Source organism: Nicotiana tomentosiformis, chromosome 2 (genome assembly GCF_000390325.3).
Source record: "Nicotiana tomentosiformis chromosome 2, ASM39032v3, whole genome shotgun sequence".
Taxonomy (NCBI): domain Eukaryota; kingdom Viridiplantae; phylum Streptophyta; class Magnoliopsida; order Solanales; family Solanaceae; genus Nicotiana; species Nicotiana tomentosiformis.
In genome coordinates, this window is record NC_090813.1 from 58,402,812 (window position 1) to 58,430,685 (window position 27,874).

Sequence of the window (27,874 nt, forward strand, 5' to 3'; positions counted from 1 at the left end):
GCCTCAAGTCACATCAAACAATGCTAAAAACATGATTCACACATAGATTCAAGCCTAATGAACTTTGAAACTTTAAATTCCTACAAACGATGCTGGAACCTATCAAATCACGTCCGATTGACCTCAAATTTTGCACACAAGTCATAAATGACATAACGTACCTATTCAAATTTTCAGAATCGGATTCCGACATTGAAATCAAAAAGTCAACCTCCCGGTCAAACTTCCCAAAAATTTAACTTTCGCCATTTCAAGCCTAATTCCACTACGGACCTCCAAATAATTTTTTAGACACGCTCCTAAGTCCAAAATCACCATATAGAGCTATTGGAATCATCAAAATTTAAATCCAAGGTTGTTTACACATAAGTCACATCCGATCAACTTTTCTAACTTAAGTTTTTAATTATGAGACTGAGTGTCTCATTTCACTCTGAATTCCTTCCGGACCCGAACCAACTGACCCGGTAAGTTATAAAAAAAATGTAAAATATAAATTGAGCAGTAAATGGGAAAATACGGCTGTAATACTCAAAACGACTGGTTGAATTGTTACATAACGAAGGTAAGAATATTGAGGGATAAAAGAAGACTGTAATATCTTAAAGGATCGAGGGTAGAAGTTTGGACGTAAAGTGGAAAATGAATGAAGGAGAGGATATTTATAGGGTTCCACGATGTTTCGCATCCAGGGGCAACCAATCGACAGCTGACACGCATTTGAGGTCATTATGACGCGACTGACAGGACGTTTCGGTTTCTTTGTCGTTTTGTGTCATAGTGTGTTGAAGAAGAGATCGAAGAACTCATGTCGTTCCTCGTAATGGGACTATCTATATACAGGTGAAATCGGATCCATAAACTGGCCCGGTTCCCAATAAAATAAATTGAGTAAGGAACGCGATGACAAGGAACTGAAATCAAGGTAAGGGACTCACCGAGTCAGCCATCGAGGGTACGACGCCCGCCCTCGAGTATATTGAAGTCATGACCTCATATCGGTCCATATCTCAAGAGACTTCGGAGAGCATTATTGGGCGATCGAACACGATTAACGAAAGGCCGTGATATCTGCGATCAACCGGGTATTACAGCACAAATCTCGATACGTACCGATGAGAATCCAGTAATTAGTTAAACGGGAGAGTTTTACCTTTTATATAATTTTATTTAGGGTAAAACTCCCCTATTATATAAAGGGGAGTCTGGTTATTCATGGGGGACATTGTAACACGCATCCCAAATCAATATACTGTTATTTTTTCACTATTATTCCTAGTTCTTATTCTCGTTCATCAGTGCTGGCCATCGTGAATCCGAATCGAGGGTGGATATTTCATCAAGGATGGAATTATCCTCCTCACGTGGTTTGAATTTATTGTACCTTTATTTGTTTAATCTAACACAATTTATCGTTCGTATCGAATTAATCCACGCATCCTTAAAACCACTTACAAATTTAATTATTATATATTTTTTAGGGTAAACATATTCCATTTAGAACTTCACTCTTATGGCAAGAGGCGATCGAAGAGTACTAAATAGATAAAATTGTGTATTTTTCGAAGAGTACTGCATGTATAAAATTGTGTATTTTTTTCGAGGTTTTCAAGCACATAAGTATAACAAAGGTATTTTCGTATCTACTTAAAAAGGTTTTCTTTTTAAGGAACTTAAAGCCCCTCGTTACATTTTGGCTTTAGGTCTCGAATTGTGTTGAGTCGCCTCTAACTAGCTCCTTGAGTTCTCTATCCAAAAAAGTACTTACTCCGCTCTTGCCCCTTACGCTTCCCGAGTACCATATTTTATATCCATCAACATTTTGAGCCTTAGACCCTACCCACCTTGTATTTTGGACACAAGCTATGTTAATCCTCCTCTTCTGAAAGATCTTCACTAACTCTATAGACTTCCACGTCAAAGTTACTATGTTCCAAAAACCAACTCTCAGCCTCGAGGATCCATACCACCCTTGCCCCTTGCCGCGCCTCCCGCCCACCCGAGGACATGGCCTTAATCTACCATCACTCACCCCATCCACTCTTGTCTAATGGATACAAATCTAGTACTATTACAAGCAATTAGTCTGGCTAAAAATATAGACTTCTTAAAATAATATAAATTGCATAAATTATTAATCCTTGATCTGACTCTCTTGAATCTGCTCATGAGTTATTGTTTATGTTGGTTTCTCCTACGTTCAGTTTATGTGTGGATATCTCAACCATGCGTCTTGTATCTTTTTTTTTGGTTCTTTTTTTGTTTTTATCTTATTTGTGATGCATGCTTAATTAGTTGCGCAAAATTACTAGGAGTAGTAGTTTTTCCTATTCAATAGTCACCACACTATCTTTTTGAATCTGCTTTTCTTTTTACTGGATTGTATATAGGACACCAGCCTACTGATACAAAAGATGACACTTAAAAGATGAATTATATATGATGTTTTATACTTCAATGCCACATAAGAGGGGGTGATTTGTGTGGTGTCCAATTTTTGCGTGCACTAATTATGGAAGGACCTGGTTCTTCTAAGTGTTTCTTATACTACTGTTGCAGAAATAATAAATGCGGAAAGTAAAGAACACAAGTATTTTACGTGGAAAACACCCGGCTCAAAAGGTGAAAATACCACGACCTACTACTCAGTAGAATTTTCGCCAACACTTCACTAAATCACTAAGCCAAAACAACATTTACAAAACTCTTTGTAAACCTGATGATTAACTCTAATCCCATTGTGGCAACCAACTTCTAACTGTTGCGACAACTTCAAGTTAACTCTAACTTGAATACTCAGAGTACCGAATACAACTGCTTTTAGATAAAGCTGAAAGGTACAACTTAAAAACACTTACTACAATTGAACTAGAATAAAGGACATGCGCTTGGAACTAGTTCTTCTATCTGGTTCATGTAGCTTCAGGTTCACACACTTGATTCACACAAGAATTAAGTTCACTTGGGCCAACATCAAAACAAACTTCACTTGGGCCAACAAATTCTCCCTTTTTGATGATGACAAACTCTATGCTTTTCATAAGCATAATCCCTGTTTCAACTCAGCTCAACATCAACACAAGATTAAAATACTTTTTATTTTAAAGTCACTTATCATCAAAGGACCAGGTTCATTAGGTTATAAACATCACAGTCCAAAGTAAAAGAACAACCTATCTTCCCCCTTTTGGTATCGAAAAGTTGCATAGAAATTATGTTAGATAAGCAGATTTTAATAGAAATTACTCATGGACACTGGGGCTACTTCAAATGCAATCATGGAGTCAAGCATCATTTATCAATCTAATGATATTAGCCATCTAAGAAGCATCAACAAATAGTTAGAGCACAAAAACAGTTAATTATCATTGATACTTAGTTATCCACAAAGCATAAAGAGAAATAAACACACTGGATCATGAGCAAAAGAAAAAAATCCCATCTGGGTCACTGGTTGGTCTAATTAGGCTAGGAAGGACCAGGTTATTGGTTCTTGGCTTGAAGCAGTTTTAGCATATCTTGAAGAATGTCATCATTCTTCTCCTTCTCCTTTGCAAACTCAACTCCGAGAGCATCTCTCTCAGCTTTTACTTCTGCTAACCTCTTCTTCAGCCTTTCAATTTCAACATCCTTTGCCCCACTCTGTTGCACCAAGGCTCGTACTTTGCTGTTCACACGTACCTTTTTGGATGAACCAGGTTCTTTAGGAGTGGAGTGGACTTCATAGTTATAAGCAGTTAAAGTGTTTGCCCCAAAGTGATCCTTACTTGTACCAACATCCCATTTCTTAATGGGTACCTTAAAGTGTGCGAGTACAACCGTGAGAATGAACCCATAGGGTATGGCATGAGTTTTGGTGCCAGTCAGAACCCTATGGAGAAGCTGAATGATGAATCTAGTCCAATTGATTTGCCTCTCACTGCCCAGACATTCCATAAGGACCAGGTCCATGAATGTGGCAATGTGCCTCCTTTCCTGCCTAGGCATCACAACTTTATTAACAAATTCGAACAAAACTTTGTGGGGTGTCTTCATCTCACTTTTGTATATAGCCTTGGGCTCAAGCTCTTCTTCATTGTCGCCAAATTTTCTTGTAATGGTAAGGGTAGTAGGCAGATTCTCTAAACTTCGCCATTTGAGCTTCTTGTAGTCATTGTACCCTGCAGCAGGTACACCTAAGATATCTCCCAGTTCCCTGTCATCAAAACTCACTGTCACCCCCTTCACTACACTGGTAACTCTACCATTCTTGATCTCACAATTTTCCATGAACTCCACAATCTCAGTTCTGGCAAACTTTCCATCCATCTGAAGGACCATGTCCTTCCAACCTTGTAATTGTAATTTTTCCAGTAGCATCACCATGCCTTCCTCCTCCAAGTTCCTGAGGAGTTTTCCTTTCAAGATGGATCTTTTTCCAAACTTAACCATCTTGTCCTTCTCTACATCAGATTCTTCTTCTTCTTCTTCCACTATTTTCACTTTGCTGGACTTCAAGGAAGACCTGGTTCTTTTGACCAAGGAAGATGGACCTGCAGACTTTGTCTTTGAAACAGACTTCCTTGTAGAAGTCTTGATCTTCTTTGCCTTTGGAGTCACAACCTCCATTTCTTTTGCCTCCTCTTCATCCTGAAGAACCAGTTCCATCTCATCAATTTCAATTGCCTCAACAGGATCAACTACCTTCTTCTTTCCCTTAGCCACATCTTTTCTCTTACTTTCTTCTAAAGCCTTTTCTAGTTCAGCCTCACTCTGCTTCTTCTGACTCCTTGTAGCTCTTCCTCTTGTAGGAGGAGTCTCTACATGGGTAGACGAGGCAGCCTTTATTTTTTTGTTTGCCCTAGCAGTACCAGGACTCTAACTCCTGAACTCCTTTTTTTTTTAGGATTGTAACTATCAGACACCTTTTTTAGTAAGTCTTCAAGTGGTCCCTGCTCAGATCGAACAAGTTCTTGAACCTTCTTCCCCAATCTAATTAATCCCTCAACAGCTTCTCCAGACCCACTTCCCCCTTTTTCTCTCATACTTTCTTCTTTTCCAGCCGATTCCCCACTCCATACTTACATAGCTACAATTTCTTCAGTCAAACCAACAGAGGTGGGTGAAGATTCAGCCACTCTTTGTCCTATTCCCCTCACATCACCTTGAGCACCCTTACTCTCCTTTTTTTTCCTCCTTTTATTTTTACCACCAATCTTCTCAGACTCAACAGCCTCTACTCCAGCCACATTTCTTACCAGAACAAATCTACTTTCTAGATTTGCAGAAACCTCAAAGATTACTTCAAATGTAACTTTATGACCAAATGTTACCTGCTCTGTTTCAGGTGAACCAGCTTCTTCCCCCTCAATTGCAGATTTGAAAGAGTCTTCAGATTTTTGGGGTTCATCTCCCTGACTTACCTTCAACTGCTCATTGATTTTCTTGATTTGTTCTTTTCCAGCAACAACCTTGCGAGCCAGTATCTTAAACCTTCCTTTCTTAAAGATAGTTTTGGTTGAAGGAGTGATGGATGGTGTGGGTGTTGTTTCCTTGGGTGGTGATGAAGGATTCTCTGAAGGGTTTTTCATCGCTGTGTTTGGGTATGAGAGAAGATGAGTATTTGTGTGTTTGGAAGATAAGAGAAAATAGAGAGAATTTTGACGGCTTGGAAATTAAGAATTGAAGAAACAATTAAGGCCTAATCAATTTAAAGAGGTGGAGTTTAATTGGGTAACAACTACCTTTACAGAAGTTCAGAAGTTTAGAGGTCTAATCAACCTAGGAGTCAGTTTGAGGAGACGTTTGTGACTCTCCCTTGAATCTAGGCACTTATTGTGTTTTGGGACTCTTTTGAATGAAACTGGTTCATTTTGTATTGGATAAGCTCAAAGAGGTTAGGATTAAATGGGACTCTCCTCTTGATCATAATCCAAATATAATCATTCCAAAATATGTAGAGGGAGAATACGTACCAAGTAATCTTGATGAACGCGGTTCCTTACTGAGAAATCTCTTGTGTAAGTCTGAATTTTCCAAGAAAATAGAGATAATATCATTAGAGATTAATGAGTCATTTTAGCACATGACACAAGAGTATACTTATAAAAGTATGAGACTGAGCAAAATCTAATCTAATTACGTACAAAAATTCACAATTTCTCTAACCAATTTTTTGAATTAGAACTGGTTCCTTTTAGGTGATCTTAATCATCCCTAATTCTAACATGTTCCTTTCAAAGTGATCTCTACTTAGAGCTTTTGTGAAGATGTCAGCTATTTGCTTATCAGTAGCACAAAATTCCACAATGATCAAACCCTTCTCATAGTTGTCCCTTAAAAAATGATGCCTAACATCTATGTACTTAGTTCTCTTGTGATGAACCAGGTTTTTGGTCATACTAATTGTACTAGTGTTGTCATAAAAGATGGGGATACAACGTACATCAATTCCAAAGTCCATTAATTGTTGTTTGATCCACAACAATTGAGCACAACATGAGGCAGCAACAACATACTTAGCTTTAACAGTAGATAAGGCCACATAATTTTGCTTTTTGGTGGCCCAAGACACAAGACATGAGCCAAGAAAGTGTGCCATACCTGAGGTGCTCTTTCTATCCACAAGAAAACCTGCACAATCAGCATCAGCATATCCCACTAAGTTGAAATTACTACCTTTTGGATACCATAGACAAAGGTCAGTGGTGCCTTTTAGGTATCTCCATATCCTTTTGACAGCAGTCAAGTGAGACTCCTTTGGACTTGCCTGAAATCTAGCACAAAGGCCTACACTAAAAAAAATGTCAGGTCTGCTAGCAGTGAGATACAACAAAGAGCTAATCATTCCCCTATACAACTTCTGATCAACAGATTAACTAGGTTCATCTACATCTAATTTTGTTGATGTTGCTATAAGAGTGTCAATTTGTTTGGAATCTTCCATTTAAAACCTTTTAAACAACTCGTTCACATACTTCTGCTGATGGATCATAGTTCTATTTGAATTTTGTTTAATTTGTAAGCCTAAAAAGAGATTAAGCTCACCCATCATACTCATTTCAAATTCACTCCCCATTAGTTTAGCAAATTCTTTACTTAACTTATCAGTAGTTGCTCCAAATATTATATCATCAACAAATATTTAAACTACCAAAGGATCTTTACCTTTTTCTTTCTGGAATAAAGTATTGTCAATTTAACCTCTCTTGTAGCCATGCTCAAGCAAAAATTTTGATAATCTTTCATACCATGCTCTTGGAGCCTGCTTGAGCCCATAAAGTGCCTTGTCAAGCATGTACACATGATCAGGACATTCCTTGCTTTCAAAGCCCGGAGATTGCTTGACAAACACTTCTTCCTTTAGATGGACATTGAGGAAGGCACTCTAGATATCCATCTGATGGAGAGTGCAGCAAAGGCTATAAGGAGCCTAATTGCCTCCAATCTTGCAACTGGAGCAAAAGTCTCATCATAGTCTATGCCCTCCTATTGACTATATCCTTGAACCATCAATCTTGCCTTGTTCCTTGTAACTGTTCCATCTTCATCAAGTTTGTTTCTGAAGATCCATTTTGTCCCAATTACTAATCTGTCCTTGGGTCTTGTTACCAGATGTCAAACTTGACTTCTCTCAAATTGGTTAAGTTCATCTTGCATTGCATTCACCCAGTCTGCATCCTGCAAAGCTTTAGTAACATTTTTAGGTTCAATAAGAGATAAAAAAGCATCAAAAGTACAAAGATTCTTCAACAAAGATCTGGCTTTGATTCTAGAGGTTGGATGAGTAATTATGTTCTCAATGGGTTGATAACTTTGATACTTATAAGGTTTCACAACCAATTGGTTTCCCCTAGATGTTCCTTCAATATTTTGTTGCTGAGGAACAGGTTCATGGACAGGTTTCCTCGAGATTTAAGGATCACTTCCTCTTTGTTCAACTTCCCCTCTCAAGTTTCCCTGGGTGGAAGGACCTGTTCTATTACCCGTTCCTTCCTCTAGTGCAGCTTCAGTCTGGTCTGTGGTTTCATTTGAGTTTCTTACCAGCCCAATTTCTTCAACATCATGTTCCTACCTCTCGGAAAGAATGTTAGTTTCATCAAAAATCACATGTACACTTTCTTCTACACACATAGTTCTTTTGTTATAGATCTTATAAGCTTTACTATGTGAAGAATATCCCAAGAATACTCCCTCATCACTTCTAGGATCAAACTTACCTAGGGAGTCCATACCATTATTGTGCACAAAGCACTTGCATCCAAATGCCCTAAGATGGGATATATTTGGCTTTCTCCCTTTAAGTAACTCATAAGGAATCATCTCAACAAGAGGTCTAATCATGCACCTATTTATGATGTAACATGCAGTGTTCACAACTTCTGCCCAGAAACTATGGGGCTGTTTACTAGAAAGAAGCATAGTCCTAGCAATTTCTTTCAATGTCCTATTCTTTCTTTCAACTACTCCATTTTATTGTGGAGTCCTAGGAGCAGAACAATTATGACTTATGCCATGATCATCACAAAATTCAGCAAATTTATCATTCTCAAATTCAGTACCATGATCAGACCTAATTGATGCAAGTTGATTACCTAGTTGTTTCTGAGTTTTTCTAACAAAAGTGAACATGTAAAATGCCTCATCATGTTAAAAACAATGTCCAAGTAAACCTAGAGTAATCATCAACAAGTACCATCATATATCTCTTACCTCATCTGCTCAATGTTTTCATTGGTCCACAAAGATCCATATGGACCAGCTCCATCATTCTGGTGGTGCCTACCACTTTCTTGCTTTTGAAAGAGGATCTTACCTGCTTCCCCTTGCACAAGCCTCACAAACTTTATCTTCCTTGAACTTAATGTTAGGCAGCCCTATCACCAAGTCCTTGGAGACTAGTTTGTTGAGTTCACTTAAACTGGCATGTCCAAGTCTCTTGTACCAAAGGAGGGGATCATTATCCAACACACTTAAGCAAGTGAGTTCATTTTCTGAGAGTGTGGATAAATCTACAACATATATATTATTCACTCTTTTTCCTTGCAAAACTATTTTGTCAGTGGTAAGATTAATCACAAAGCATTTTGTAGAGGTGAAGGCTACCATGTTACCTCTATCATACAATTGTGATACACTTATTAAACTGTATTTCAGTCCATCTATCAAGTAGACGTTCTCAATAGAGTGAGAATCAGTCTTACCTACTTTTCCAACCCCCAATATTCTCACCTTTCTTCCCATTTCCAAAGGAGACATTACCTCATTTAAGGTCCTCAAGTGAAAGGAACTGGTTCTTGCTTCCTGTCATGTGCTTTGAGCAGCCACTATTCATGTACCATATTTGGCTTCTCCCCTTCACTTGAACCTACAAAAGAAAATCAGGGGTTAGTCTTAGGAACCCAAATAGTTTGGGTCCCTTTCTATAGGCAAAAAGATGAATTAAATTCTTTTTAGCCCAACTTGGTAGCCTATTCTTCCCTTGAACAAATTCTTTGTTCTTTTGACTTGCCTTTTCTTTTGCAGGGCATTCACTTTCATAGTGACCTATTTTACCACAATGTGTGCAAAATCTTGTTCTCAGGAAGTGTGAGGTACTTGGTTTTGGGATCCCACTTAGGTGTTAGGTTCCCAAAACCAAGTCCTCTTCTGTTGCTACTATGGTGTTCTTGTAGTCATGAAAGTGCATCATAGGACCTGTTCTATTTAAAAGTTCTATCTAGCTCATGCTTGACCTTGCTTAGATCCTCCTTTAGGATTCTTACCTGCTCATCTATTTTATACAACTCATCTTTCATTTTTCCTACATTTTTTTCTAGAGTGAGTTGTGTGTAATAAGCTGTCTTTTTACCTGTTCCTAATTTCAGTTTTAGATTTTCAGATCTAAGCTCTAGAACAGTTGAGTCAAGTGCATGAACCTGATTCTTCAACACAGTATTTTTACTTATAGTTTCACTAAGCCTAAGTTCCAGATTTTTGCACTTTGCCTTCAAAATCACACATTCTTTAGACAACTATTCCTTTTCATTGTTTACATCCTCAGACCAACAATTAGTTCTAGAAGTAACTCAGATAACCTTTCTTTAGACAACAATTTAATCTTGTCTCTAAGATGAATTACATTTACCTCAGTTTCTTCATCAGATTCTCCAATGGCCATAAGTACTTGTTCATCCTCATCATCATCATCTGAGCTTTCTCCCCAAGCCGCGACGACCATAGCCTTAGTTGATCCTTTGTTGTTCCTTTTCTTGGGTTGAATTTGTTCCTTCTTCCTGTTCCTTCGTTCAGCTCTTTCTTTCTTCCATTTAATTTCCATAGAGGACAGTTCTTGATGTGATGATTAGTCTTTCCACACTTGTAGCAGCCATCATTGGTTTGCTTCTCATGAGCTTTTGACTTGCTTTAGTTTCCACTTCTTGAAGAACCTTTTCCTCACCTCGGGTACTTCTTGAAGTCCTTGGTGATCATAGCCATTTCATCATCTTCTAGATCAGAACCTTCAGTGATTCTGAGTGCCACGCTCCTTTCCTTCTTAATATCCATTTTCATGGTTTGTCTCCTAAGTTCATAGGCAGTGAGATTTCTAATTAATTCATCCAGTGGGAGAGTGGAAATATTCTTTAATTCCTGAATGGCAGTGATTTTGCTCTCTCAAGTGATAGGCAAAACCCTAGTCAGTATCTTCTCGACTTTATCTTCTTCAGGAATAATCCTTCCAAGAGACTTTAGTTCATTTGTCAGTGTAGTGAACCTTGTGTACATCTCCTAAATGGTTTCTCCTTCCTTCATAGTAAAGTTGTCATATTAAGAATACTGTAGAGTTCCTCTGGATCTCTTCACCTGAGGTGTTCCTTCATGAGCCACTTGCAATGTGTCCCAAATTTGCTTAGCAGTTGTACAACTTTAGATTCTGTTGTACTCATCTGGATCAAGTCCATAAACAAGTCAAATTTAGGCATTAGCATTCTTCTCCCATTTTTTCAAGTCCTCTGCAATTTGCTCTTGTCTTTGTCACCTCTATTCCTTCAGCATTTATCTTCAAGGTAGCCAGTGGACCATCGGTGACAATGTCCCATAGCTCATAGTCTTCTCCTATAATGTGATCTCTTATCATGTTTTTCCACCAAGAGTAGTACTGACCGTTAAAGAGTGGTGGCCTAGCAGTGGATTGCTCTTCCCAGTTTTCAGGTGGTGCGCTCATGTTGATCTTCTCCTAAGGTGTAAGCCTCTTCAAGAAGAACCTGCTCTGATACCAATTGATATTTTATACTTCAATGCCACACAAGAGGGGGTAATTTGTGTGGTGTCCAATTTTCGCATGCACTAATTATGGAAGGACCTGGTTCTTCTAAGTGTTCCTTATACTACTATTGTGAAAATAGTAAATGCGAAAAGTAAAAAAACACAAGTATTTTACATAAAAAATACCTGGCTCAAAGGGTGAAAACACCACGACCTACTACTCAGTATGATTTTTTCCAACACTTAACTAAATCACTGAGCTAAAACAACATTTATAAAACTCTTTGTAAACCTAAGGATTAACTCTAATCCCGTTGTGGCAACCAGTCTCTAACTGTTGCGACAACTTCAAGTTAACTCTAATTTGAATATTCAGAGTACTTAATACAACTGCTTCTAGATAAAGCTGAAAGGTACAACTTGAAAATACCTACTACAATTGAACTAGAATAAAAGACAGACGTTTGGAACTAGTCCTTCTATCTGGTTCATGTAGTTTTAGGTTCACACATTTGATTCACACAAGCATTATTTGCAAAATACCTTGCTATTTTGTTCTCAACTCACGTTTAACTTCAACGTTTGTGCGTCCCTGTAAAATAAGAACATCCTGCAATATATAGAGTTAGTAAAATAGGAATAAATAGAGTTCTAATGCTATACTCTTCCTTGGTGGAAGAGTTCTAATTATCTTCAACTTCTAACTCCTCCCTTATCTTGGATAAAGTTCTCTTCGAGTAAGGAGTCCTTCTCCTTATCATTTATGCAACATTTTCGATCAGGAGATATCAGATATAACAACTTAAGCTTATCTCATTCACGTGCATCCCTTATGCTCGAATCTGCCCTTGTCTGTGTACACCATGTATGGACCTGGTACATGCTGGAGTTTCTTTGTCAATCATCAAAACAAACTTCACCTGGGCCAAAAATATACATATAACATATAATAATAATAATTATTATTAAAAAAATATTTTTAAAGTTTAACATTTTTAATCTGGTTGACTTATATAGATGTGTTAGTGAATAAAGGTTAAATTTCTCTTTAGTTAGTATATTTACCTCCTTCTTCAATTTTAATTTATTATCCTCCATGTAAATATTTTTTAATGTTTTCTTACGATTTCATTTCTAATTTGGACTCAGTTACTTTGAAATACCTATTTCCTTTTGCCATGTTTGATTGATCCTAGATCAAAAGGCAGTCCTTTTGTATCTCATTATGGTATAAATTTTAGCACCCAAGGGTGTGGCCTATTAGTCAAAGAAGTGGATTGAGAACCATGATGTTTCAGGTTCAAATCATAGCCGAGATAAAAAAAATCAATAGGTGATTTCTTCACATTTATCCAAGCCTAAGTTGATAAAGTTTTCTGTTACATGTTATTAGTGGGAGGTAGCAGATATCCCGTGAAATTATTCGAGGTGTGACACAAGGTAATCCGGACACCACGATTATTAAAAAAAATTGTATGAATTTATAAAATAAGTTTAAGAGGCCTTTTAATATAATTTGGTTTTACACCACCAACAGCCCGGTATTGATAGCACTTTTTAAAAGTCATGATCATTGCTTATGAAACCTATACTTTTAAGTTCTTTCTTTTTGTTATATACAGTTTCCATCTTCCACCTTGCCTCTAGCCTTTGCATTTTCTATCTTGAAATGTGAATATCCACTTTAATTTGTGGTTCACTTGTTAAACAGCACCAGCACCAACACTATATTTGACACGTGCAATTGCAAAAGGTTCTTGACTCTTTAATACTCAATTTTTCTTTAAATGCAACATTATATGCCTCGAGAGTTTCTGCTTAAAGTTTGGCAGAATTGGTTCCTACGCACATGGGATTAAAAGGATTTTGCAGGTAGGAGGGCAAGTTTGACTTAATATAATGGATAGGTATAGTGGTCACCCAAAAGCCTATGTTGATCTTGAAAAAAAAGGAGAAAAAGTTGCCCCCCTACACGAATAACACAAGTAAAAAGCATAGATAACCCTTCTTTCATATCGTAAGTCGACACATGCTACCTCTGCTGAAGAAACTAGTAATTGATATTAGTGGCAAACATATAGAATCAACTATACAAGCCACTAAAACACAAGATTTACTACTATATTATAGTATGATTTTGGCTAAACCATACATTACACCACTTTAAACAGCAATTAGACTTGTACTGAGGTTAAAAGCATACTAATAATATTTTGTCAAAAATAGCTTAGCATCACTAGCATATCTCTTTAATGGTTAATCTTCTTTCCTCTTCTCTTCTTAGTAAGAGGAAGAGTTGGGATGCTTTGTTCAAACTTGAAAAAGTTTTCTGGATCCACCCTAGTCTTTATTTGCACCAACCTGTTAAAATTATTCTTGAAATACTTATTCCCCCACACACTAGCTTGTACAAAGCTGGAATTGGAATTCCCATTCTTGTTCATTCCCAAATCAAGATCTCTATAATTCACATAGGCTTCTCTTGGGAACATAGAAGCATAAGAAGTCATGTAATTGTACAGCCTTCTAATCCAATCGACGTGTTTCGTAGCCAATTCTTGATCAGGTTCATTCCAGAGAGTTAAGTACTGAATCTTGAAAATGACTCCTTTTCTGTGTGGGAAAGGTGTCTCTGATTCTGATATATTAGCCATCATTCCTCCATATGGATTCCATATCATTAGTGGTGAATTTTCTTCTAATAGCCTTTTCCATATACCTTCAAGTCCAGTTTCAGGAATTGGCTCTCTTACAAAGTCTGATTTGGCTTTGAAGTAGTTTTTGAATGTTGACTTCCCCTGGAGAAGTACTTCTGGTGGGGTTTTGGTTGGGAAACCAGCAATGTACAAAATTGACTCAATCCAACTCATTTCTGTACAATCTTTTTCTGTCAATCCCAATTCAGGGAAACTCTCATTCATTATTTGTAAAAGCCTGTCAGCAGTTCCAAGAAACAATGAGTTATAAGCTGTTTGAACTGTCCTTTCTCCCTTTTTATCTTTTCTTTCCACTACATTTATGACTACTCTCATGAATAGATCATCATCAATTTTATCAGCAACTTGTTCCCACTTGTACAAAATCTTCGTCGCGTCGTCTTCCAATGTTTTCGGGACAGTGAAAACAGTGACAACCGATGGAACAGTAACTAATTTTAGTTTCCAGGACAGTATGACCCCGAAACTTGCTCCTCCACCACCTCGAATCGCCCAAAACAAGTCTTCCCCCATCGATTGCCTATCGAGTATAGTACCATTGGCATTGATAATTCGAGCATCGATCACATTGTCAGCCCCAAGCCCGAATTTTCTCATCATAGAACCATAGGCCCCACCTGTTATGTGACCACCAATTCCTAAACTGGTACAAAGTCCAGCTGGAAATCCATGAGTTTTGCTTTTCTCTGAAATTCTATAATAGACTTCACCAACAGTAGCCCCAGCTTGAGTCCAAGCTGAATTTTCCTCTATGTTCACGTCGATCTCTCGAAGTTTGGAGAGATCGACGATGACAAAAGGAGATTCCATTACTGAAATGTACGAGAGGCCTTCATAATCATGGCCTCCACTTCTAACCCTGAGCTGAAGATTGAGTTGTTTTGCACAAATGACTGCTGCTTGGACATGGGATTCTGCCATTGGTGTGAAAATCAGCTCAGGTTTAGGAACTGATGGTATCAAACACCTGAGATTTTGAGCTGTGGAATTCAAGACTGTGTTGAATGGATCAGTGTTTGGGGTGAAGAAAGCTTTGGTAAAAGGATCAGAGAAATCAGAGTTCTTGCAAATACATTGGTAGAACTTTTCAGGGGTTGTATCAGAAAGAGCAGAACAAGAACTTGAAAATAATAAGACTAAGATAAATGAGACAAGAATAGAGTTTAAGGATGCCATAATTGAGAATCTTTATTTTTTTCTTAAACTGTGTTGAGGATAGCATTAGGGGGTGATGGTGATTATATACTGATGAAGCTAAGGTTGTATGCTGACTCTATGTGACATAATGCATATGTCAGGTTTTATAGATTTGATTACTGGTTTCAATGTGCAATTATTAGGGAAAAGATAATTAATGAATAATTCCTTAAAAAGTAGTGTCGAGACATTTGGAATTTTGATTGAGGAGACAAAGGTAAAGAAAGAACAAATTTTGTAGTGAAAGAAAATATATGCATTCTTCCGTCAATCTCTCGCTTTCCACGTTGAATATAATCGAATTCTTTCCCTCGACTGTTCTTCGAAATAAAAAATCTCGTTTTGGTTCGGAGCAAGTTTTATAGCCCGTTTGGATTAGCTGATTTGAAGTAGCCGATAAACATTAGGTTATGAAAAATACTTTTAAGTGTTGAAACTGATTTAACAAATAAGCAGTTACGTGTTTGGATACAAGTGATGAAATTGATAATAAACTGCTGCAGTATTTGATAAAAAGGTGTCGATAAACTCTTTTTTATGTTAAAATGACTTGAATAACTTTAGAACTATTTACACTTATAATGGCATAATTTCTTCAAAATTTTAGATTGCAGATCGATTCAAATACAAAATATTCTATTTGTCATTTTATTTTAAATACAATTGTGATTAGATAAGATAATTTTTATGATAAATATAATTTATTTTATGATAAGCATATAATCATAAGTTATAATAATTAATAAATTGACCAAAGTTTCTCAGTAAAAAAATAAACCTAAATAGGATAAAATATTTGAAGAGAAACACTGTCTTCATCACCACAACACTTTGAAACCAATACACCAAAAATTTGATATGTCCTCGTTTATTACATACAATTCAAAGATTAATACACAATCATATAGATACAAGGAATAGAGAATTTACTTGCCTCAAATAGTCAATGAGAATTGCAGGCTTGAAGAGGCGGGGGGGTTAGGTTGAAAAAATATGTGAGGCAGTGAGTATCGATGTAAGAGTTTGTTTTGAAAAGGTATATTTTACGGATAAAATAGTAAAAAATTTGCTCAAACTTAAAGTGCTTATAAGCTAGAAATTCATAAGTTGGGGGTGACCAACTTATGGTTTTTGGCTTGTTTTTGGCTTATAAGCACTTTTAACTTTACCAAACGCGTAGATAAGCCGAAAAGTGCTTATAAGCTAGTTTGACCAGCTTATAAGCTTAGTCAAACACCCTCTTAATTTTTTTTAGAAAAATATATAACTATTTGGATTGAAAAATAACAAGACGTCATGCGTAAGCTAACAACGCAAACCTTGGTGATAATAAATCAGACAATTAAAAAAAACATAAACCTTAGTATGAATTGGTCAATAGACCTACACACATGAGAAACTAATACAAAAATATAAAAAACTATTGAGAGAATAATCTCCCCCAAACAAAACTGGATTACATTGTGGATGTTATTGTTCTAGTTGTGGGAAAGATGTTTTCAATTTATAAATGTCCAAAACTTTTTTTCCAAAGACAAAGAATAACCAAACATGCAAGAGAATTATATTTTCCTTTCACGAAAAGTAAAAGCAATTATGGTACTTGCTCCGTTTCAAATTAGATGAGATACTTTCCTTTTTAGTCTCTTCCAAAATAAATGACACATTTCTAAATTTGGAAATACTTAACTTTAAATTCTTTATTTTACTCATTTTATCTTTAACGAGAAACTTTTATAATCACACAAATGGCATGACCCCACAAAGCTTTTACCTCTTAAACTTTTAAGAGCACAAGTTTCGAAAGTCTTCTTATTTAATTTTTCTTAAACTCCATATCGAATCAAACTAACTCATCTAAATTGAGACGGAGGGAGTAATATTTTGATTTTTCTTTTAAAGAAAAATAAAATTCAAATTTAGTAAGAAAATCAGGGCAAAAACCCCAGCACCCTAACAATAACTGTAGTAACTTTTTCTTGAATATATCTAAAACAAAAAAAAACATTTATACTTGGTAAACATTGTCCAACTTCGACTAGTGTCCACATACAAAGTAATGACTGGGATGTCAAGCTACAAGTGACAGTGATGTGACTGCAGCAACATTGGTGAACTAGTGGTAAATTCAAATGGAGGTTCCATCTTTTCAAATCACAGTGATGTTGAATTAACTTGTAATCTGATGCCAAATAATGCTATCTCGCTATGGAATTCCCTGGGACTTAACTTCACGGCTACAATTTTGTTGGGAGTCAGAATTGTAATTAATTCATTCGGAAGAGGTTTGAGCAAAATGCAAATTACATGCAACACTTAATTTTTGCCTAAACACTCCCCCCCCCGCCCCCCCCCTATATTAATAAATTTATTAAAATTTTATAAATATTTAACTGCAAATTTATTTTTTATTATATATTAGCTGGAACTTGCGGCCTATCCATCAATAAAAAAAATTCCTTCTCTCTTTCTATTGCCTTAAAACCAAGAATATATAAAAGTCTTTCTTTCGATTTATCATTTTATATTAACTTTCATACCGAATTGAGCAATGTTGAGCTAGTCGGATTTCATGATACAACGATGTGCTATGTTTACAATTGAATATAGATGAAATCTTAGTTGTTACTGCATTCTTATTATTTCCGAGCAAGATAAATCGACGTTAATGGTATGAAACATCTAAAGTTATTATGAAAAATTAGGATTGGATGTTGTTGTTTCCTTTATTAAAAAAAAAATATTGAGATTGAAAACTTCTTGTCAAAAGTGCCCTTTTTGGGACTTGAAAATGTAAACTTTCGACTTTTTGACCAACACAAATGGCCACCTAAGGCAGGGTTCCATAGCTAGCTCCGTATCTAATGCCTATTCTTCTTATTAGACGCGTGACTTCCGCTATAACTTACAGTATATTTTTTTCTATCGTTTGATTTGCGGCAAAGTTATAATGAGATTAATAGATTATAATACATGAACATCAAAATTAATAATCCCTAAAATATTATGTTTAAATGCTTTTTGTAGGAGCGTTTGGTTTATTGATTCAAAATGGAATATACGATGTATGTGAAAAATTTGAGTTTGGTTTTAAGTTGGATGGATTTTTGTTTATTATTTTACCCTTATTTTAAGTACTAAATAAGAAAAGAAAAGGTAATCAAGGATATTGGTCTTTTACGTGCTTCATCCAAGGATTACTAATCTTGATTGGAATTCCATGTTGAATCTGGCATAAATTTTAGTAAAAAAATTATCACGATGTTGTTTATTTTCTTTTGTTTCCTTTAGTCGTTGGTGCTTGTTCTATTTTGTTCATCGTCTGAGCTAGAGGCGGATTCAAGATTTTTTATTTATGGGTTCCTACATCGACTTTAAATTAATATATTATAATAATTGGAGTAAAGAACTAACTTTTCAATTAATTATTCTTATACATTGAATAATTTTCTTAATACAAATACGGGATCTAGCCAAAAGCTATGGACCCATAATCATACTCATACTCATGATATTAATATAAGTATCATAATTTATCAAAAGAAAAGGAATCTAAGTTTCGACATGCTTACGAAATGATGAGACCATATATTAGTATTAGTTTAAAGAGACAATAATGCGATATTTTTTTCGGGTTCCCTTTTCTCGCTTGATTGACAGAACAAGTTTAACTTTAGAAAGTACATCATTAAAAATTTCTAGCTCAATATAGTCTCCTATTCATGTAATACTCCTTTATCGAACATTTTTTAATTGGCCCTGCTTTTCTGGTTTCTTTTATCGCACATTTATGTCCCAAATATCTAACTTACTTTCGTTGAGTTGTTCTATCTTTTCATTGACTTTTCTTTTATTCGACTTGCACAGATTTCGCAGTTTCTCATATCGAATTTCTCCAACTAATAATTCCTTCTCCTTGAATTTATGTGTTACTCTATACGTGACTTTTTCTCTTCGCTGATACTTGGCTAAGCTTTACAGAAAGTTTTGGGACTAATAATGGTAAAAGGAAAAATAAAAATAGTATATATATATATATATTAAACCTTACTACTACTATATATGTATGTCATTTTAGTACAAGTCCATGTTATATTTTACTAGGATATCATAACATTTTAATTATAGCCTCAATTACGGTCACAATCTTGATTTGGATCGTGACAATCTCACGTCTGTATAGACACGAGTAGCTAGGTGCCTCACTACAACAAAGAGATAATCATATCACATATACTGTTAGCGACATGCAAACCGCGAGGATTGTTCAATATAATGTTTCAATAACATTCCAAATACTCCCTCCCTCCCAAAAAGAATGATAGTGTCAGGGTTATTTTTTTATTGTGATTTTTTTATATACCTTTTAAATATTTTAAATTATTAAGTATTGTAAATTATAGTACTTTTTATTTAGTTTTTAAATATATAAATTTAAAAATTCGGATGCCTACCCAATATCCGAAGTGTATCATTTTTATTTTTTGGGAACGGAGGGAGTAATTTTTTATTTGCCAATTGCCACGAGTTAAGTTAACCTAGCTACTTTTCCCGTTGTTGTGGTAGGCCTTTTTATTTTGGAAAAGTGGGTCTATTTTTCTTGTGATTGTGAAATAAGTATTGATAGTGGATATAATCTAGGATTAGTACGAACTAGGGCTTATTTTAAGTTTAATTTATCCAAAGCGTGCTACTATTCTTTTTTTAATTTCACATACTTATTGGGATAGATCACTGCCCACTTATGATTTGCAGCAAATCATTTGAAGATAGATTCCTCTTCATCGGCAATCTATCAAAATTGACTATTTCCACTCAAAAATGGGTTTTACTCGAGCACAATGAGGTATTTCATGTGTGCTCAACCCTTTACGAAAAAAGTAGTTTAAAATGGAAATAATACTATATGGTCCTCATATTGTTTTAAAAAAGGAAAATATAACATGAACAATCAGTTATTAGTTAACAGTGTCCCCTTTTCAGTAGATATACTAGTTTTAAATAGCTAAGGATTAGCTTGTACTCCATCCGTTTTAATATATGTGAACCTATTTTCTTTTTAGTTCGTTTAAAGATCAATGACCTTTTTATAAATTTAGAAAGTTTTTAAACTTAAACATTTCATTTTACTCTTAATAGAAGATTTAATAGCCACACAAATATTCTAATGTGCTTAATTGAGACTACAAATTCTAAAAGTCTTTATTTATTTCTTAAATTTTGCACTCATTCGTCAAATGTATTCATATAAATTGAAACGGGGGAATATTTCTTTTCCATTTTTTCTTTTCGCTGTGCCTGAATAATGTATATCGCATGTCAGTTTACATGTTAGCACTAAATAACTTAGTCAAATTTCAGTTCTCAACTTGACAATTCCTTTCGAGTTATTCGAGATTAAATTATAGAAAATAAAACAGATACAAGATTTTATAGACACCACAAAGATTACAAATTGAAGGTGCAATATGCAAACTCTATGTCAAATGAACCTTAAAAACCTGGCAAATCATGACGAAACATTAAACACACCATGTCAATTAAGTGAAACAGCAACCATATAATTAGTCTTAATCTCTCCATGCACTCATATACTAGGTGGAAGTATTATCTTTATTTTTAACTGATTTTAGATCTTCATGTGGAAACTACCTCCTGATTCCCTGTTTTAATTATGACGCTTGATTTATTATTCAATATGATAAGATCATAACAGAACAACAACTATAACTATTAATTATGTCCAAAACAACATAAGAATAATCATGGTTCACCAGATCAAGCTGTGGGACTCATACCCGCGCGTGCCAATTCCACCTGCTAAACTTTAACTCGGAGAAATCAAGTGAATCTGAGCAGCAATGTCTATCAAACAATTATAAGTGAAGCATCGATTGTAAGTCATGTGCTGACCAAGATCATAGCAACGAACACATTCCACAACTTTTTTCTATTTGGGGACAAATCATTCAAAACATGCAATCGTGTAAAATGGCAAAATATAATAAGTGTGAATATGCCGTTTCTGGTGAAACATGATCAGGCGAACTCATATTTTTCAATTCAAATATTTGAAATGAGGAAAACATCTCCCCCATTTATTGCAGAAGTGATTGTTGTTAGAATAGGCCAATTAGATGATGGCTAGTGTTTGGGCCTAGCTTTACGTTACGTTGTATTTATATTTGTTGTTAGCCTAATTGTATAGTTACGCCATTACCAGTTGCCAAGTAAGTCCATTGTATTTTTCCGGGTCACTATAAATAGAGAAGCCCACCTTTGTAATTAAAAGAGCTGATTCACTTTTCTAATACAAAACAGAGACATAGTCTCGAAGGTTCTCATTCTCTCTAAACATGATGTAAACCCTAGCTCCTTTCCTTCTTTGTTTATTGTGACGACCCGATAGGTCATTTATAGTTTTAACCCTTAATTCTATGTTTCGAAATCTCAAATAGCTTCGTTTAACCTTTTTTGATTTGCATGCGCAGTCCGTATTATTTTCCGGAAGGCTTTTATGTGAAAAATTGACAAAAATGTAAAATCGTGCCTTAAAACTCATTTGAGTTGATTTCGGTCAACGTTTTGAGTAAACGGACCTGGATCAGTATTTTGATGCTCGTTGTGGGTCCTATTATGATTTGGGACTTGAGCGTATGCCCAGAATCGAATTCGGAAGTCCCTAACTTGAATTATCGACATTTGTTGAAAACTAGAAGTTTAAAGGTTTAAAGAAATTCCAAGTTTGACCGTAGTTTGACTTTGTTGCCATCGGGTCCGGATTCTAGTTCCGAAACTTGGTATAAGTTCATTATAGTATTTATGACTTGTCTGCAAAATTTGGTGCAAAACGGAGTTGATTTGCAATGATTCGGACGTCCGGTTGAAAAGTTGCATGTTCTTAAGTTTCATTGAAAATTTCATTTGTTTTGGTGTCCGATTCGTAGTTCTAGGTGTTATTTTAGTATTTTGATTGTGCAAGCGAGTTCGTATAATATTTTTGCACTTGTGTGCATGTTTGATTTGGAGCCTCGAGGGCTCGGGTGAGTTTCGGATAGGCTTTAGAGTGGTTTTAGACTTGGGAAAATAACGGGTGCAATTTGGTTCTGGTGCAAGTCTCTGATCTCGCAATTGCGAGGTCAGTATTCGCATTTGCGAACGTTCATATCCTCTGTCAAGTTCCCATTTGCGAACAGGTAGTTCGCATTTGCGAAGGGGTACTCGAGGGAGAGTGGTTCGCATTTGCGAAGGGGTACTCGGGGGAGAGTGGTTCGCATTTGCGATCAAACGATCATAATTGCGGAAGTCCAAATTCGCATTTGCGAACAAAACCATTGCATTTGCGATGGCAGCGGAAATGGGGAATCTTTGCATTTGCGAGGGCTTTCTCGCATTTGCGGGGTTAGCAATTGCGAACTCCAGGTCGCAATTGCGACATCTGCGCCTAGACAAAAGAAGGGAAAGACGAAAAATTAGCTCATTTCTTTCAAAATTTCAACCTTAAACACCTTAGAGGCGATTTTTCCAAGAGACTTTCTTCCTAAATTCATTGGTAAGTAACTCTAATTTACTTCCTTTCAATTACTCAATACATTTCATAAGAGTTCAACATCAAATCTAGGATCTTCATGGTAGAAATTAAGGATTTGGGTAGAATTGGGATATTTGTAAAATTGGGATTTAGACCTCGAATTGAGGTAGGATTTTGAATTGAATTGCATAACCAGACTCGGGGGTGAATGGGTGATCGGGTTTTGGTTTGAACCTCGGGTTTTGACCAAGCGAGCCTGGGGTTGACTTTTGTTGACTTTTTCAATAATGATCTAAATCGAACCTCTTTCATTCGCGTGTAGTTTTTAAGGCTTATTTTGAATCGTTTGGTTAATAATTTGCTAGATTGGTTGGTTTGGAGGCTTGTTCGAAAGGCAAGGTCGTGGTTGAATTTTGAATTGATTGTATCGTGAGGTAAGTATTGGGTCTAACCGTGATTTGAGAAAATTAGGAACCTTTGAGCTATGTGTTATGTGAATTTCATGAGTAGAGGCGTATATACGAGATGACGAGTGTCTATACGCCGTCAATTACTTGTTTCTATGTCTACCCGTATTTCATTAATTGCATTCCATGTCTTGATTGTTACATGCCTTAATTGCTTCCCATGCCTTAACTTGTTACTTATCATATTTGTTCTCGCATTATAAATGTTACTTCCTTCCATGCTCCCATGATTAGTTGATACTTGCCTTATTATCTCATTTGTACTCTTTAACTGTCATACATTTGACTTGTCTTGTTGCTCAGAATTAATTGTAGCCTTTTATGATTTGATACGAGATTCCTTCTTGACGTGTAGCTTTCATATTCGTTAATCGCAGAGATTCTTGTGACTCGAGTGTTGACATCCAATTTTGTCCCTCCTTTCTTCCAATTAATTCTTTTGAGCTTTCGAGAAAAGAGTCATCCGAGGTCAACCAAGTGATAGCAAGACTCGTGGTCGAGATGCAAATGATGGCCGATGTCAAGCACTACAAAAAGAGCTGTAACGGCTAGTTTATTAGAATAGGCAATTAAAGAGAATATTTCATTGAATATTCTCTGCACTTGTACTATTAGGGTTTACTGGGGATATGTCCCATATAAATAGAAAAAAGTTAATGAATAGAAGCATGTGATATTCATTGTGATAATAGTAGACTTTGCTAAAAGATTCTCTCTCTCTCTTGTAAAGATACAAAGACTACTTTTTTATCAAGATTCTTGCTCATATTATTCCACATTTTTTCATCAGATCCGAGAATATCTCGAATGTTCTAAGATTTGTCTGTCACTCATCATTGTCAGGAGGGATAATCACCTAGGTCATTGTTTATTGGGTGAACCACTACTCTTATTTACTTAAATGTCATTTATTGTTGTTTATTATGAGTTACTCGTCCATTATTACTCATACTTTATGACTATTTAATGTTTGTTATTGTCAACCCCTTATTGGATTTGTCCCACCTTATACACGTTTTCAAGATTCGCATATAGAGATATTATCATTAACTAGGTTTAACCCATTATTACATAAATATAATAGTTTCAACCGAAAGTTATACTTTTTGGTCAAATAATTTGGCGTCGTCTGTGAGAATTTCCTACTTAAATTTTTAGTTTTATCTAGATCTATAACTAACACGAATCACTAACGTAAAAAAAAAAAAAAAAAGAGAAAATAAGAACAAGACCCTTTTTCTCTTTGTATACACAGATCTAATATGGCAGGTAACAAAGAAGAAAGTATGAGAATAATGAGTGACCTCCCAACTAACCTCATGAACATCATCCATGAGAGCTCTCAAGCAGTGGACGAGGACAGAACACCCAATGCCTCCCCCAGGCAAGGTGGTCACCCCCTCCCCACTGCAGCATCACAAAATCTCTTGGTAAGGGAGCCTCCACATCTATGGTGGAAGAGGCACCACCAGCAGTAAAAAAAACTCATTGAGGCCTGGCTAACTGATATGCTGACCGGCGTCCTCCATAAGCCCGTTCAGGACATGGCTACAGAGAACGCAAGGACTCGCATTATACCACCAGCGGACAAGCAGCACGGTCAATTCCCTCCTCCCCCTCCAACGATAGGTATTACTCACAATGTCATTAATAGTGCAGGTGACGACACTCTCGCAGCCATTTTGAAAAGGATGGAGGAAATGGAAAATGAGAACAAAACACTTCGGGAACAAATGAGAGAAACCCAAGAAAGGGTCGATAAGATACCGGGCACCCCTAAGCTCTTGCCTAAGAGAGATGTCGGTCGGTTCGGCGAGCAGCCGTACAGTGGTGATGTCACCCCACATGCCATTCCAAAGACCTTTAAAATGCCGCCCTATCAGAAAATATATGATGGCACGACCGACCTCGAAGACCATGTGACACACTACATCACCGCCGTGAAAGGCAATGACCTCGCCAAGGAACAAGTATCCTCCATTTTGTTAAAAACAATTCGGCGAGACACTTACGGGATGAGCATTAACATGATCTTCACAACTACCTATGCGTTTTATTGAAACCTTCGAATAAATGGCCGATAAGTTCATAACGGCCCATGCTGGGGACAAAAAGGCAGAGGCGAGCGTAAACGACATATTTTCTATTAAACAGTCTCCGGGAGAGGGGTTGAGATATTTCCTTGCCCGGTTCAACCGAATAAGCATGACCTTGCCGAATGTATCGGAAGGGATGGCGGTCACAGCTTTTCAAAACGGACTGAGCAGAAACAGTTCGAGGGCAACAAGAAAGTTATTATGTCGGCTTATGAAGTACCCCAACTACATGGGATGAAATACACAACGCATATTGCGCAGAAGTCCGAGCAGACGAGGATGACCTCAATGGGCCGACCATCGACTGACCTCGGTGCAAGCCGAATTCAAAAAAGATCGAAGAAATGATATGAGGAGAGATCTCGTAGCCTCACGACCCAACCGAAAACAGAATCTACCATATGTCAGAACCGCTATTGCATCCTCCTCCCGCCATGAAGAGGGCCCGCCCCGATCAAGAACAAGGACTCACCGGAACGAAAGAGGTATGTCCCCTTTATTATCAGCTCACAATTTTTGTGTGTCGCCTACAGAAATAGTCTACGCATAGGAGAAGCTCGGACCGAAGTTGAAGTGGCCACAAAATATGAGGTCAGACCCGAATACCAGAAAATCAGACGCCCTTTGCGAGTTCCATCAAGGGCGAGGATACAAAACCGAGGATTGCATCACCCTAAAGCAGGAGGTCGTGAACATGCTACGACAGGGACACCTCAAAGAGATACTGAGCGATCGGGGAAGGACGAACTTTTCCAGAGGACGTGAACAACATCAAGGACTGCGGAAACCGCCCTCGCCAACCTGTACCGTCCACATGATCATTGGCGGCGGCGACAATGCTTCTATCAACAGTGTGAAGTTCACCACAGCCCACAAGATCAAACGGCCGATCACCCACAAATGGTATGATGAACTCGAAAAAAGTATCATCTTCGATAAGTCAGATACCAATGGTTTGGCTTTCCCTCACTATGATGCCCTTGTTATCACTTTACGAAATTTATATATCAACGTGAGATGCATTATGGTAGACGATGGAAGCGGCGCGTGCATTATCCACCCTAGAGTACTTGCACAAATGAAACTCGAGGATAAGATAATACTGAGTTGAATCACACTAACGGGTTTTAACATTGTAGTTAAGCGAACATCCGACGAGATCACACTCCCCGTCCTAGCCGGTGGTGTCACTCTGGAAACCACATTCCATATCATGGACCAAGACACAGTATACAACACCATAATAGGGCGACCATGGATACACACCATGGGAGCTATCCCTTCCAGCTTGTACCAGGTCATCAAATTTTCAACTTCAAGGGGAATATTTAGTATACGAGGGGAACAACGCACCTCCCATGAATGCTACCGCATTGCTCTAGACTGTACGGTCACTTAACAAACAAAGGACAAAGAAAAGAGGCATAGCAATCAACAGGGGCGAGGTCGATATGTGATGACAGCGAGGACGTCATCAGAGACCCCGATATGGTCGAAGCTGCAGGATCGATCGTAGAGGACCTTGACCCTGTTCAATTAGATAACAACGACCACAACAAGAAATCTTACATCGGTTGCAAACTTCAGGAACCGAGTAAGTTTCGTCAATTCTTAACTGCTAACGCAGACGTATTTGCTTTTAGCTGCGCCGACATGTCGGGTATCCCAAAGGAAATCGCCACGCATAAACTGAACGTCGATCCATTCCCCCTCCCCCCCCTCCCGGTGAGACATGTCATGCATAAGTTCAACTCTACAATTAATGACGCAGTACGCAAGGATGTGGAAATATTGTTCGAAAATGGCTCCGTCAGGGAGTCGAAATACCCCCAATGGGTAGCCAACGTGGTCATGGTGAAAAAGAAGAATGGGAAATGGCGGATGTGCGTAGATTTAACAGATCTGAACAAAGCATGCCCCAAGGATTCATTTCTGTTACCCCATATCGACCAACTCATCGATGCCATGGTCGGGCATGAACTAATGAGCTTCTTGGACGCCTACTCGGGCAATAGTTAGATCCTTATGGAAGAAGAGGATCATGAGAAAATCACCTTCATCATCTATCATGGGACATACTGCTACAGGGTCATGCCTATTGGGCTAAAAAATACGGGGCGACTTACCAAAGGTTAGTGACGAGGATGTTCAAATACCATCTCGAAAAAATAATGGCAGTCTATATAGACGACATGCTGGTCAAGTCCAAAAGGAAAGAAAATCACATCGACCACCTGAGAGAAACCTTCGATATACTCAGGTAATACAGAATGAAACTAAACCCCAAAAAGTGTGCATTCGGCGTGGCCTGAGGAAAATTCGTTAGTTTCCTAGTGTCACAGTGAGGTATCGAGGTCAATCTCGACCAAATCAAAGCCATTGAAGGGATACCAGAGAACTTGACCACCAAAAAACAGGTTCATAGGTTAACTGGCCGCATTGCCGCCCTCTCAAGGTTCATTTCGCGATCATCTGATAGGTGCCGTAAATTCTTCAGCATACTCAAAAAGGACAACGGCCTCCAATGGACCTCTGAATGCGCCCAAGCCCTCAAGGAGTTAAAGGTGAACTTGACATCGCCACCATTGCTTTCAAAACCAGCGCCTCCTCGTCTACCTCGCCGTATCCGAAGTAGCTGTGAGC

At 37.2% G+C, this 27,874-nt stretch overlaps 2 protein-coding genes across 2 annotated transcripts; both read right to left on the bottom strand.

Moving 5' to 3' along the window:
• Window positions 1-10,413: 10,413 nt before the first annotated feature.
• Window positions 10,414-11,182, bottom strand: LOC138904861 (uncharacterized). Its single transcript, XM_070193362.1, has 3 exons — window positions 10,997-11,182; window positions 10,822-10,904; window positions 10,414-10,540 (listed from the first exon to the last, which is right to left on the bottom strand). The coding sequence occupies exons 1-3, from the start codon at window positions 11,180-11,182 to the stop codon at window positions 10,414-10,416; spliced, it is 396 nt and encodes a 131-aa protein (XP_070049463.1).
• A 2,083-nt stretch (window positions 11,183-13,265) lies between these two features.
• Window positions 13,266-15,171, bottom strand: LOC104115234 (monolignol oxidoreductase AtBBE-like 13). Its single transcript, XM_009625816.3, has one exon. The coding sequence runs from the start codon at window positions 15,114-15,116 to the stop codon at window positions 13,473-13,475; it is 1,644 nt and encodes a 547-aa protein (XP_009624111.1). The 5' UTR covers window positions 15,117-15,171; the 3' UTR covers window positions 13,266-13,472.
• Between the last annotated feature and the right edge of the window lie 12,703 nt (window positions 15,172-27,874).

Excerpts from the sequence above, each read along its gene's own strand:
- LOC138904861 (XM_070193362.1), bottom strand. The coding sequence starts at position 11,182 with ATGAGCGCACCACCTGAAAACTGGGAAGAGCAATCCACTGCTAGGCCA. Across the intron at positions 10,905-10,996 it reads TAAATGCTGAAGGAATAGAG|ATGAGTACAACAGAATCTAA; the intron begins GTGACAAAGACA and ends GACTTGATCCAG. Across the intron at positions 10,541-10,821 it reads CTCATGAAGGAACACCTCAG|GAGACAAACCATGAAAATGG; the intron begins GTGAAGAGATCC and ends CTATGAACTTAG.
- LOC104115234 (XM_009625816.3), bottom strand. The coding sequence starts at position 15,116 with ATGGCATCCTTAAACTCTATTCTTGTCTCATTTATCTTAGTCTTATTA.